The sequence below is a fragment of the Ambystoma mexicanum genome, chromosome 11, assembly GCF_040938575.1.
Source record: "Ambystoma mexicanum isolate Mex_15411 chromosome 11, UKY_AmexF1_1, whole genome shotgun sequence".
Lineage (NCBI taxonomy): Eukaryota > Metazoa > Chordata > Amphibia > Caudata > Ambystomatidae > Ambystoma > Ambystoma mexicanum.
The window spans coordinates 913,877,467-913,891,282 of NC_090934.1; the positions used below are offsets into that span (position 1 = coordinate 913,877,467).

A 13,816-nucleotide genomic window follows, 5' to 3' on the forward strand; every position below is an offset into this window, starting at 1 on the left:
GACCTTGATGCCAGCATTTAAGGGCAGCAATAAGGAAACAGGTGGGCGCCGGTCACTTACCGCACGTGGCAACGGGGCAGTATTCATCACTGGGAATGTAGAGTTGTGGCTTGAAACCTATTGCACAATTCAGTGAGGCAATTTGGCAGGGCGGTATGCTACATCCTAAAAAGCAAAGAAGAGAGTATGTAAACAAGGCATTGACAGCAAGGACATAATTGTATTGATGCAGTTTGAGCATGCTGTATACTGAAAGCTTTCTGACTGCAGCTGGTATCACATAGCACCAGGTATGACACTCCTATTCAATCGAATTTTACTGGTGTAGTAGTGTAGGTGAAATTCGATTGAGTAGGCGTGGTTCTGGATTCCCTGCGGCATCATTTCTTTTCAATCCGGGAGGCAAAGTGTGCTTACCTTTCCCAATCTTCTCCAAGCTCCCTCTATGGATGCACTCCCATAGATAAATATATAAATAGATAAATATATCTCTGCCTCTCACTAGGGTCTGTAGTATAATTTATTGTATTTTGGAGTGCATATATATATAGCCAACCAGATGTTGCCAGTGTCACATATGGATATGCAAATGAAGACAGGTTACAGATTTAAAAGAATAATAGATTTTTTTTTTCTCTTTTCTCACTTGAAATGCCTCATTCACAGGAGACCACATTAGTTATCTAATTGACTAACTTAATTAACAAATACTAACACTAATAAATAACATTATAATGTGCTATCCATGTGGAAAGAGAGGCAGAAGAGATGTGCTCTGAGAGTCATTCTTAAATGTGCATTTTTCTCTGATTTTCTCTGGCTGCATTGAAATGTGAAGGACGGAAAGGCAGCAGGAAGCAAGAAACAGAAACAGTTATTGCAGTATGAAGATCCCATTGTTTGTGAAACAGGGGTGGCAACCTAATACACTTTCTGTTAATATGATTGGAGGGAAGTATATCTGAAGACAGGCTGCGTAAGCAACAGAACTTGGCTGGACGAGCTCTGACAGAATTATAGTTAGTTCACTTTTGCGGAGCTGCTGTGAGGTCGCTTTCGTTCTGCTGCTGGGAGGAGTCGTTCCAGCTGCACTGTTGACCTTCAGAGATTGGGGGTTCCTGGTCACTTGGCACCGGCTTGAGAACTGTAGATTGCAGATTGAACTGCATGTTCTCGCTGTATGCTTTAAAAAAGAAAACCCCGGGCCCACTTCTCGGAGGAGGCAAGCCAAGGGATTTCGTGTGCCAGAGAGCTACAGATAACTGGTAATTATCACGTCAAAATTGAGGGTGTGCCACATGGATGAAGTATTTCTCAGGCAGAAAAGATAGCGATAGGGAATCCCTGTGTTTAACTGCCACATTATAATGTTGAAATGCAAATGCTGTTATATTGAAGTAACTTTTATTTTTCTTGTTGCAAATGTAAAGTGAAATTTGTTGCGTTATTGCATTTGTTTCTCTTCTGTTTATTTCGGTAAAGACTGTCTCACCAGAATGGTAATGCATCATTTTGAAATGAAACTGTTATAACACACAGTTGGTGTAAGAATATTTTTTTTCCTTTGGTGCATCTAACAAGAAATACCCTGCAAGAGAGGGAATGGTGTTTAATGTGCCAAATTGCCTATACAGATGAAGCAATGTCATTAGCAATTATAAATAGCTGTGTGCGTGATTCCACTCAGTGTATGTGTGTGTGTTTTCTGAGTGGAATATAATACAATAGTTCTTGCTGAGCGTACATGAATCAGCAAAAGAGGCCTATGGAAACATAATCTCACTAATGTAAATAAATTAGTGATAATACAACAGGGGATTGGGAATGCTATTGGTGAAAATTGTGGTATCTGTGAATGCAGGTCCGAGGCCTCTAGTGATCACGCGAACATTCTAAGCAAAAAGAAGGGGTTTTGTATATTGGGGCCATGAATAAAACAGAAAAATATGCTCACCAAAATACCACCAACAAAATGTAGACCACTATAAAGCCAAACCCAATCTAAATGCAAGGAGTAGTTATTGCCAAATTACCATTATTTTTGGTGGTAAGAAAATACCGCCAGGCCCAAAATCTACACAAAATACCCAACAGGTATCTATTGCTGCCCATTCAATGTAAACTTAGGTTCTAGGAGATGATGCATGTCTTTTCCTTCCATCTGCAGCTTTTAACATTGCATTACTTTCCATTCCAGCTCTGCCACTTACATTGCAAAAACTCAGAAATAGGGATTTTAGGGAAATTGAAATGCTGGAGACTTACAATGACGAATTCCATCATTTTTCTACCTGGCCCCTTCCAAGTACCTTGGGATGCAGTGAAATCACACCTTTGCCCCATACTCACAGACGCATTCACACAATGAATGCCAACTGCCTAAAGTTCAATGCAGGCAGGCCAACATTTTGCTCTGTGGATGCATCCCTTGGATGGAGTCCAGACGTGTGGCTTCCAGCCTAGGAGTAAGTCTCCAACTTCTGCTCTAGACATGGAATTTGGGATTCCTCATTGATGGAGACCTAACCGGATCTCGAGATTAGCACACTTACACAAACGCCCTTTGGCAACAAAAAAACCCTTTGAGTGTCTACTGTTTCTTTTTACTTTTACTTCTCAGGTTACTGCAGTAAATGTCTTTCTTTCATCTCATCTGGACTGCCACAAAGTAGCCTATTTGGGGCTTCTATAAAATTCCATAAAACACAGAATACAGCAACAAGACTGTTGAAGCTTGCAGGAGGAGCTCAAATAGCATCAGCGTTCTATCAAAGTCACTGGTTGCCAGTATAGAAACACATTTAATGTAAGATTGTGTGCTTAGCACACAAGAATGTGTGTGCTAAGAATCACAACCTACTTCAGACTCAATTGTCATTGTAGAAAGCGTCCTGCTCATTGCCCTCAGTCAAAGACCAACATCTAATAGACCTAAAAGTTAAAAGAAAAAATAGGATGGTGGATGCTTTTCATATTAACCCCCCACGACTTGGAATTCAATCCCATATCACCTACCCCTGATTGATACCCACCTGACATGCACAAAAGGCTTTAGTAACCTACCACTTCCTTCAATTAACTTTCTTTCAGGGTCTATGTTGGTTTGCCTTACCTCACCGCCCACACGCCTCTTTGGATATAACGGTGCACTATACAAGTGAACTTAACATAACCCATCTGCTTTCCCAGCATCTGCTTCTCTTCTGTCATTTCTTGATGTGAACAAGTACTGCACATATCAATAGGTTGTGCATTGCATGTGGCATCTTAAAACACACCATGCATAGTAGCCACAGTTTGTGAGCTAGAGGTTCAACCCAAGAGGACTATTATGGCCTTGCTCACCATGCCAGCCACACTCTATTAGATGGGAGTACCTTAAAGTCAGAGACTACAGCGTTGGTAGTCACCATAGCTTTTAAGATTAGTTCTGGCAGTTGCCAGCTTTTACTGACGGAAGGCCATTTTTTTGGTTAATGCACAAAGCTCCAGTCCAGCAGATATGTGGGGAGGGAGGATGGGGAAGGGTGCAAGATGTCTTGGGGGCATGGGGAAGAGGGCGGGGTGTCCAGAGGCAACACAGTGGGGTTCTCTGTTGCCTCCCAACAATCAAGGAAGGGCCTTGGGTGGCCGGAGAAACGCAGGCCGTACAGAGTCTGCATTATTCCTCATTTCCTCTCTATCTTTCTGCTGAGGGAAGTGGTGTTCAGAAATCAATATCAGTCCTGAGCCCAAAGTGAATGTACCACAATGGGTATCCTTAGTCACATACATGGGCTGCGTTGCCATATAGCTCCACTAATGTTGCCAGAAGACCCCCAGCAATTTGTCAGAAGCCCTGCAGAGAAGACCCTTGAACTGAAGTGGCTAGTACTCTGGTTTCTGAGGCTGATGATTGTTTCTAGCAGATGGTTAGAATTTTTGACAGCTTTCATGCCCCATGGGCACCAAATCTACCCAAGGCATAGAGCTTAAATGTATGAGATAAGAAATGACTCAAATATGAATATAATGTCTTGTAAGGTAGAGGCGCTAATGAAGAACCTCACAGAGATTGTTGATGCTGTATTAGAAGCCATGACTTTATTTACTTTACTTTTAGGAAAATTAGGCTGTAGAATTATGGATGCTTATTTTAATTTTAAAATGATGGTCATTAGGGGTAGATGTGTCCCCCAATTAGAGGTCTGAATATATGGCTGTATAGAGAGATACATGCTAAGATAGTAATTGTGGATATTGGATCACAGGGATGATTATTTTGTACCAAAAGGAACATGTAATTGAAAAGTGGGAATATAAATATTTCATGAAAGGTGGATTTAATAAGTTAGTGGTGTGGGACTTGATTTGAGATTGGAGCCACTGAAAAAAGTAATAGTGGTATGGAGTAAGAAGGTCTTGCTTAGGGCATCGCAGAACATATGGCAGAGCCACTATTAAGGCTAAATAGATTGCCATTTAAAACAACACAGATGTGGCCCAATGCTGGCTAAAGGGACTGGAACGTCAGGGTGTGAGTGTGAGGTAATTGACCAGCCACTCCAAAATATATAAATGGGGAGAGGCAGATTCATATCAATGATGTCTGAATTTATTTATTGCATGAGTCCTTTAGTAAGGAATTTGGTGTCATTGCATATGTTGATATGGGAGTTACTGTAGGGGGTTGTTTAATTCCGGGAAGGGAAGTACACCATCAATTAGATGTACTACTAGGAGGCAATTCTAATTGGAAACTTTAGATTTGGGTCAAATAACTCTGCAGAAAACTCCTCCTAGTCATTAAATCAGTCTTATGTGAGCATTATGTAGCTCATAGGGTTATATGGGGTCTGTATGATATGATTCTTATCCTAATTGAGCCAGATCTTGCAAAAATGCCTGGAAAGGTGAAAGACAGGGCATTAAGAAAAGATTCATGCTTTGATGTTGAATGTAAGCCAGCTAAAGGGGTGTTTTTGGGCACATTGAAGAGCTCAGAATGGGCTGTTAGTAATCAAGACCTGGATGCAGCGAAGTTTAGACAATTAGTGGAGAATACGAAGAATACTTATGCTTTGAGGAAATGGGAATTTTTTAAGAAGCTATTAAGAACAAACATCCTACTGACTTTTGCAATTTTGTAACTTGGGACCTACGGTAGATCTACGATAGATAATTGTCTAGTTAAAGGCAGAATGAATGAGTCAGAATGAGTTAATCACTTCAGTAGTTTGCACTGTGAAGACCAATGCGTTTCAAAGCAGTAAGCTGCATAGATGCTGATGAGGGACCTAATACATTCAATTTCTCATTTGGAGAATTATTATAAACTATGAACCAACATAAATCTAATAAGATCACCAGTCTTGATAGGATTCTGGTTGATATTTATATAAAGGAAATGTTTGGATTCCATATTTGAACTACTCTTTAAAACAATTTGCAGTCTACATCAGGTACCTCTAACTTTTAAATAGATGGAAATAATTCCGATCTACAAAAAAAGAGGTTGAGAACGTATCATCAGATATGCCTATTAGATGGGGTAGGCAAAATGTCTAGGTTTTAAATGTACTAGCACGGATCAAAAAAAGTGATCAGGATGGTTGTCCGGGGTTTAGATTTTATTCTTAATGCAGTAATATATTACTGTGAACAAAGAGTACTTTTGCATAGTGTTCATATCCTTAAAAACAGCCTTTGAGGAGGACCCAAGAGTGCAACTATGTTAAAAATGAGTTACCTAACAAGATCTAGGTAATTTGTAAGAGCTATGTTTAATGATATAGCAATAAAACAGCTTCAGTAAAAAGGGGCCAGCAGAGGAAGCAGAACTGGCCCTTTCTGGGTCCAGAAACGATAAGGCAGGAGTGTGTACTGCCTCCGACTGCATTCTATTTATATATCAGTGAATTTGCCAGGCAGATTACATACCTATCAGCTTTCACCCTCACATTGAGTTTTATGTTTTGCCGACAATGTTGTTCGAATGTCCACAGGTGGCTTGCAAAATCAGTTACAGAAACTTAGCAAGTTCTGCAATCAAAAAGGTCTACAAATAGTGTATGCTAAAACAAACTATATGGTATACCCATCAGGTTGAAAGAAATGTGTAAAACTAGCTCTATTCATTACTGTATAAAACAATAAAAACTAGGAATTAGCTTCTCAAATTGATGATATTGGGGTACACCAACTGAGAAAAGCAAATTAAAGTTGACCCAATGTAGTATGGCGGTTCTTAGATTTGCTAAGAACTATGGCAAAAGAGGTATAATCTGACTCTATAGGTATGTAAAATTAAAACAGTACTGGCCTCAACCTATGGTGCTAAAATATGGATCATCGGTTGTGTCCCAAAACTTGCAGTTGCTGAAAAAATACTCCTAAAAACAGTCCTTCATTGTCTTCGCTAAGAGTGCCCCGACTGTACCAACTCATCTAGAATTGGGTGTTATTGTAATGAGCATTGAAACTGTAATTGCTTTGAACGCTCTACTACATTGGATTTATCTCAGCACAATTCTGCATCTGGTCATGTACATGGAAGCTCTAGGAGAACTATTATCTCATTATGATTGTAGACTTCTCCCCGGGCCTGATGAAGACCCTAGAGCTGCATAGTTTGTGAGAGAACACTGAAATTATGAACCAATCAGGACAGCTGATAAAGAAGGCACGCAACATGAAGAAAGACAAGTGGTGTAAATGCACTGAGAGACAATCAGCTCACTCATATTGATCAAAGAAGAGATTGGGCCTCATTATAAGGGTAGCGGCCACGGTATGAATGGTGCCGGTAAGGCAGCAGCACCATTAATACCAGGCTGCCACATTACGTGCTCTGCTCACAGGTTCCTGACAGCCCGCCAGGACTTACCTGGCGGGCTGTGCGGCACCCGCGAGCAGACCTCGTGATTGCACCAGCACCATTATCAAAGGTGCTGGTGCAACCATGCTCCCCACCACCATTCTGCCCTATGGGGCAGAATGGGGATCAAGAGCCTGGCATTACTGCCACCCGTGAATGGGCAATTACCAGCCCACTCATCTCGTAATGGGCCGGTTATTGCCCAATCACGGGAGGCGGTGCCAGTAGCGAGCATGATGATAGCCGTGCCTGCCATACAGGCACGGCTACTTCCATGCTCGTAATTAGTCCCATTATATATTAAACTACAGTTGAGTATCCTCCTGCTGGCTTTGAAGTACCAACTATGGTCTGTACTGTGAAGGGGCTGAGGAAACGCCCCAGCATGTTATATTTAGCTGTCATCTATATAATTATTTCAGGTGACCAATCTGCAAGCATTCTCTTAATTATTATAGTATTATGTATCTCAATTATGCGCACAATGGGTGTATATTTCCAATTTGCCTGCATGTGATTTTTGCTGCGGCCGATTTCCCATACAAAGCATAGCGTCATTGAAAAAGATTTTTAGCTAATAAGGTGCATGTATAATATTCACTATGGCCCTCATTACAACACCGGCGCTAAACCATGGCGCTATTAGCACCATGGTTGGTGCCGGTGTTTTAACGAGTCCGCCATGGTTCAATAGGGAATTACCACCCCATTCCAAGGTTGGCGGGCGGTAATTCCCCATTGAACCATGGCCCTTCCCCATTCCCATTTTTGCCCCATAGGGCTCTATGGGAATGGGGAAGGCGCTAAGTACGGCACCGCAAATTGCTTGCTGTAATGCCTGCCAACCCTTGATGACCTCGGTGACGCCTCTCCTGAAGCCTCCTGCTGTATATCCCGTAATCCCAGACAAGGAAAACTTCTTTGAAACATCACCTCTCCCAGCACCACCACCAGGAGTTCTGCAACCACCACCCAGACCACCCAGAGGATCACAACCATCCTGCCACCTCAAAACACTCCCTCTCTCACCTTCATCCAAACCATCACTCTCTCATTGTTCCATACTCTACCATCACCGGTTCTTTTCGCATGCTTAAATACTTCAACCACCTCCACCGGTTTCGACCAGATACAACCATTCTCTCTCAACACTCCTGGAAGTTTGATTCGAACCATACATCCCACTTCAGGTAACATTCTTTTCTTATACCGTTTATTGTCATAACACTCCTTATTGGCCAACTTCTTTCTCCAAATGTTTTTTGTAACACCACTCAGATCTACTCTAATACCGGCCACTGCATTTATCCACCCTGGAAACAACTTAGTATTTGCCTTTCTTCCCCTGCTTAACTCAAATGGGGAGACACCAGTGGTGAAATGTGGAGTAAATCTATGGGCCAATACTGTCTTCCTCACTTCCATTTTCCAATCCCTACCATTAGACCAGGCTAACTTAATGGCATCCTTGATTACTCTGTTATACCATTTGACTGTGGATGATATATGGCACTAACCTTATGTACTATTGATCTATCATCTAAATATCTCTTACTTTCTTGAGATTTTAACTGAGACCCATTATCAGACAGCAGCTCCTCAGGATACCCCTCACGTTCACACACTTTTTCCATAAACTCAATCACTTTCTGGGTGGTAACCTGAGGCACCACAGTCACTTCTGCCCATCTGGTTAACATATCAATCAACACAATGCAGTAAGCAGAACTCCCATCACACCAAATTGGACTCAAAATATCAATCGCAATCGACTTCCAAGGCCCCTCTGGAATATCTCTTAACACCATGGGATATTTCGCTGCCTCACACCCTTTATCACTCTTCTCACAAAGGATACAGTTTCTTATTCTTCTTTCCACCTGTAGATCACATCCAGGCCACCAATAGATATTCCTTATTCTCTGCTTTGTTTTCACCAAACCCTGGTGACCTTCATGACCCAATTGGACGATCTTATCTCTTAGACTCTCCGGTGGCACCAGCTAATCACTTCTCATCAGAAATCTACTTTGAATATACAGTTCATGTCTAACATTCCAAAACATGAGAGCACCAACTTCCGCCATCTTGTTCTTGTTCCTGTTGATTTCCTCAACACTCTTTATTGCTTCTAGCAGTACATGATCTTTCAATGTTGCTTCATCCCACTCGTGTCTGGATATGGCTGCATCTGATACTTCGCAAATCATTTCTTGTTCATCCATTTCTTCATTTTTTGTCCTCATAGTTAGTTACCCTTGATAAACAATCTGCCATACAGTTCTTCTCCCCAGGGATATACACCATACTGAAATTGAATTCTTGTAACCTGGACACCCATCTGTGAATTCTGCTTGAAACTTCATCCAAACCATTTGTGGCAAACACTTCAACTAGAGGTTTGTGGTCAGTGTGAATCTCAAACTTAACTCCCCATACAAAGCTCATAAACTTCTCAGGAGCCCACCTAATGGTGAGAGCCTCTTTTTCAATAGTAGCATAGACCTTTTCTGCTCCTTTGAGAAGACGTGAGGCAAAAGCAATTACTAATTCCTTCCCTCCATAGTATTGTACAAGGGTTGCCCCCTACCCCACGTTGCTAGCATCCGTAGTGATTCCTGTTCTTCTACCTCTTACATAGTTCTGTAGCCTCGGGGCTTCCACCAATGCTTCTTTTATGAAATGAAATTCACTCTCACACTCCTTATCCCACATAAACTTTTTGGTGGCTTTCATCATATTCCTCAAATTTACTGTGTGATCCGAAAATCCTTTAATACATTTTGCATAGTATTCCACCATGCCCAAGAAGGTTCTTAGCTGTTCCTTACTCTCAGGAGTCAACATACATTTTATTGAGTTTGCTAGCTCCTTTTTAGGGAAATTCCGTCTCCCAAAATCACATGCCCCAAATATTCAATTTTTTTTCTGTTCATTTTTTATTTCTCCTTACTTAAGACCATCCCTGCTTCATGCAATTTCCTGAAAGCTCTCTCCAACCTTTGATCATGCTCTTCTTCATTGTTGGCATACACTAATATATCATCTTGAAAGAAGATTACGCCACTTTCTCCATCCAGAATTTTGTACATGGCCTTCTGAAAAACTGAGGCAGCTGATATATGCCCAACTGGCATTCTTCGAAACTGGTATTGTCCCTCTGAGGGTATGAACACTGTTAAATGCTTGGAATCTTTATGCAATATCAACTGGTGATATGCAGCAGTTACATCTTAAGTCAAAAATATTTTTGCCGGGCCAATTGTAGATATCAATTCCTGAATGTTTGGTAATGGGTGTCTTTCAGGGATGATACACTTGTTCAATTCTCTCATATCTATGCAAGGTCTTATCTTTCCAGAACTTTTCTTAACCACTACCATTGGTGATACCCACTCAGATGCATCAATCCTTTCAATTATGGCTTGATCTTCTAGCTTTCTAAGCTCTGATTTAACTTCTCCTCTGAGTGACAATGGCACACTCCGTAGTTTTTGTGCAACTGGTTTAGTGCCTGATTTAAGCAAAATGCAATGAGCAACACCTTTTACGCATCCTATCGTGTATTCTCTGGAGATTTCCTCCCGAATTTTCTCCAAACTTGCTCTTACTCCAGTTCCTTCCACTAACAGAACCGAGTCAATTGCATTAGGATCCAACCGAACTTTCAAAAGTTTTTGGTGTGTCCAACTCAATAGCGAAGATGCCCCATTCTTGGACACATATATGCAGCCTTCTGCTTGTCTACCCTTAAACAAAAGTGTGGCACTAAACCATCCTATCAACTCGATTTTGGCTCCTCTGTATGCCCTTGATCTGACATCTACCCCATTCAGGAATTCTGGTCCACACCTTTTCACACCTTCTCTGGAATCAGTGTATATCTGGCACCTGAGTCCACCATCATAACTATGTGGTGTCCATTCACCATAATGGTTGTTCTGGGACTGTCAATCTCTTCTCCTTCATCTGACACCATGAAGACACATTCCTCTCCTTCATCACCATTGTCTCCACTAATCCAGTTCAAATTTGATGACTCTCGCCTGCCTCTACAACATCTGGCGAAATGACCTCTGCCATTGCCGTTTCTTCAGATGATTTTCAATGCGGGACATATCACACTGTTTTCCCAATGCGATGGACTACCACATCTATAACATGTTCTCGTTGATGTCCTGCCCCTACCTCTTTGGGCACTCTAACCACGATTCTGTTGTCCAAATTCTCTTCTCTTGATGCTATACTTTCCATCTCAGACATCTTGCTTCTCATTACTGGACTGGCTTCCCCAGTTTGTCTTTGCATCCTTTTGATGGAACATACTTCTTCCTCTGGCCTCACTTCCTCTAGCCTCATTCCCAATCACTGCAACCATGTTTTCCAATTCTGGTTGTACAACACTGAGCAACATCTTGTTTGACACTTCTTTCATTCTGTTCTCTAGTGTCGTCACACATTTTTCGGTATGTTCCACTTCTTTGGCCATCTTCAGCACCTCATCCAACGAAGGATCATCCTCAGCCCAGAGTTTCTCGCTTACCTTACCACTGCTGCATTCAAGAATAAACTGATCCCTAATTCTTTCTTCTAACTGTTGATCAAATCTACATGTTCTTGCTAACTTGGTCAATGTTGTAACACATTGCTCTAGTGTTTCCCCTTCTTCTTGGATCCTTTTTCCAAATTTGTATCTTTCCAAAATCATACTAATCTTATTCTCATAGTGTTTGTTCAGTTTTTGAATTGCTTTTTCATATTCAATCATATCCCTACTTTCACCCACTGGAAGATCCGGTAAGTCTTCATATTCCTCCTGACCAGCTGGTCCAAGGCAATGCAGCAATAAAGATGTTTTTCTCTCCACACTGTAACTAGTGCCGCACACCACACTGGCATAATTCTCAAATACTTTGAGCCACCTTTTCCAGTATGGGTTCACCTATGTCTGGTAAGAACATTTGGGGTGCTGGCATACCATACATAGCCATGTCGCCACCTCCTTTGTGAGCCATGTTGACTGTGAAGAAACCTGCTCTTAGGTTTCCCCTTTTTTTTAAATACTGTAACGAGTATGAAGATGATCAAATGAGGATTTAAGTACTGCGATTAAATTTGAAGATGATCAGATGAGGAGTACCCCCTTACTTCAATAATGTATTGAAAATACTGCTGCGAAGAAGAGGGTGAATAAATGAGGATTACCACTAGACCATCGTGTAGTCCTTCTTCCCTTGTGATTGAATTCAACTATATACTATTGCCCGATTTTATAATGGCGAGTGAAATTACAATAATGTTGTCCTCCTTCACTTTCCTTTGTCTTCTAAACAGTTTATTTGTTTACTTCCTTATTGAAGAGCATGCGCTATCTTCGCCTCCCCCTTTTTATTTCTTCCGAGTTGTGCAGCATAGGCACCGCTCCTACCTTCAGTCGGCCGGAGATCCCTCTCAACGGCTGTGGGTAGATGTTCTCGTCGCCACTGAAGTATGGACTGAGGCAGGTAAGGGTAAAAGGGTTTGTTTAATGTTAAGTGAATTACTTAAAGGGGAACAAATATAACGTTACTCCGTATTAATTTCCATTTAGAGTATCTTAATATAAAGGGTGAAAGGGGACATGAGCAGCTCATCCATCCTGTAGTCGCTCCGGTCTCTCTTCTCCAACCCTCTTGCCTCGCGTGCGTTCTCCCCTCCTGTATTCCATTCAGGAGCTGTCATGCTGCATGCATCATGGCTCGAGCTCCGTCACTCACGTACGATGATACAGCCGCATAGCGCATACAGATCTTGAGGCCTTTGCAGACATTTAGCAAATCTCTTTCCAACTTGCACAGGTGTGCAAGAAGAACAATACACAACCAAGATTCCTTGGTGTTGAGAGGCATGCCCCTGTAGCCAGTTATCTGGCACAGTGAGGAAGAGCCTTGCAGGCGAGATCTGTGTGAAACCTGCTGTTATAGGTTGAAATCCTCACAGGACCGTTTCTGCCTCACACGCCGCTGCCGGCCTCAATAAACTGAATAAACTGACAACTATTACGTTTGACGATAAAGCATTTCATACTGCACAATTTTTAATTCAGAAAAAGGCCCAAAACCGACTATGTTATGCATTCCATGGTAAAAGTGGTGAGAAGATGGGCATCCCAGATGGCCAATTTTTCACATCCTTTGCATGTTATCCTCATGTCCTATCTACCTTTCTCTATACTCACTGGGTGCTGTTCCCTCAGTTAGTGAGGAACGCAGATACGCCTTAGGAGCACAGCAGCCTGGTGCTAATCATAGCTCTCAACCATTTGTGTCGCAAAGGCGGGTGAAAACAGCCGATTTTAATTTGGGCGGGTGAGAGGCCCATTGAAACGAATGGGCGTGCAGAAAGCTTGGCCGGTGAGTCAGCTGTTTACAAGGCGGGTGACACCCGCCAAAAGCGTGTGAGTTGAGAGCTATGTGCTAATAGCAATAGTGCCCTCTTCCAAGGGATTCATCAACAGGTAATATGAAACAAGGACCACAGTTAATGCCATCACTTCACTTTGGCCTGTAACTTGTGCCACGAGATATTCCAGGCTGGTGAATCCTGTGCTAAAGCGTGTAATTGCTTCAATATCTCGGGAGTATAGTTCAGGGGCAACAGGTTCGATCCCCGGGTCCGCGCGCGTTATAAATAACCTATCATGTCATGTCAAATTGTCAGTAATTAGATTGATAAAAATCAGGGGGAAAATGTCATGAACAACGTGATTCTTTTATTATGATTAGAAAGCTTTTACATTTCATTTGTCAGATAACAATGAGGTCCTATGCAGCCAACCTCAGGCCTCTCATGATGATATGTGTTGAATCGTCGCTTATGTTCTACACTCAGTCTTAACCTGCGTACTGCACGCATGCTTCAGTATTGCTAAGGGATTGCAGGTCTGAAGAGAATGGCGAACTTTCCCTGCACCTACAATAT

At 41.9% G+C, this 13,816-nt stretch overlaps 1 protein-coding gene across 6 annotated transcripts in view; it reads right to left on the reverse strand.

Moving 5' to 3' along the window:
* The window catches only part of LOC138503907 (mucin-5B-like), a 444,631-nt gene that overhangs the window by 153,343 nt on the left and 277,472 nt on the right, over nucleotides 1–13,816 (reverse strand). For all 6 annotated transcript variants that reach the window (XR_011279729.1, XM_069623995.1, XM_069623992.1 and 3 more), the window contains exon 32: nucleotides 61–165. Coding sequence is in view for 5 of the 6 variants with exons in the window: in XM_069623995.1 (XP_069480096.1) it covers nucleotides 61–165 (105 nt within the window). In the remaining variant the exon portion in view is untranslated. The remainder of the gene's footprint in view (nucleotides 1–60; nucleotides 166–13,816) is intronic.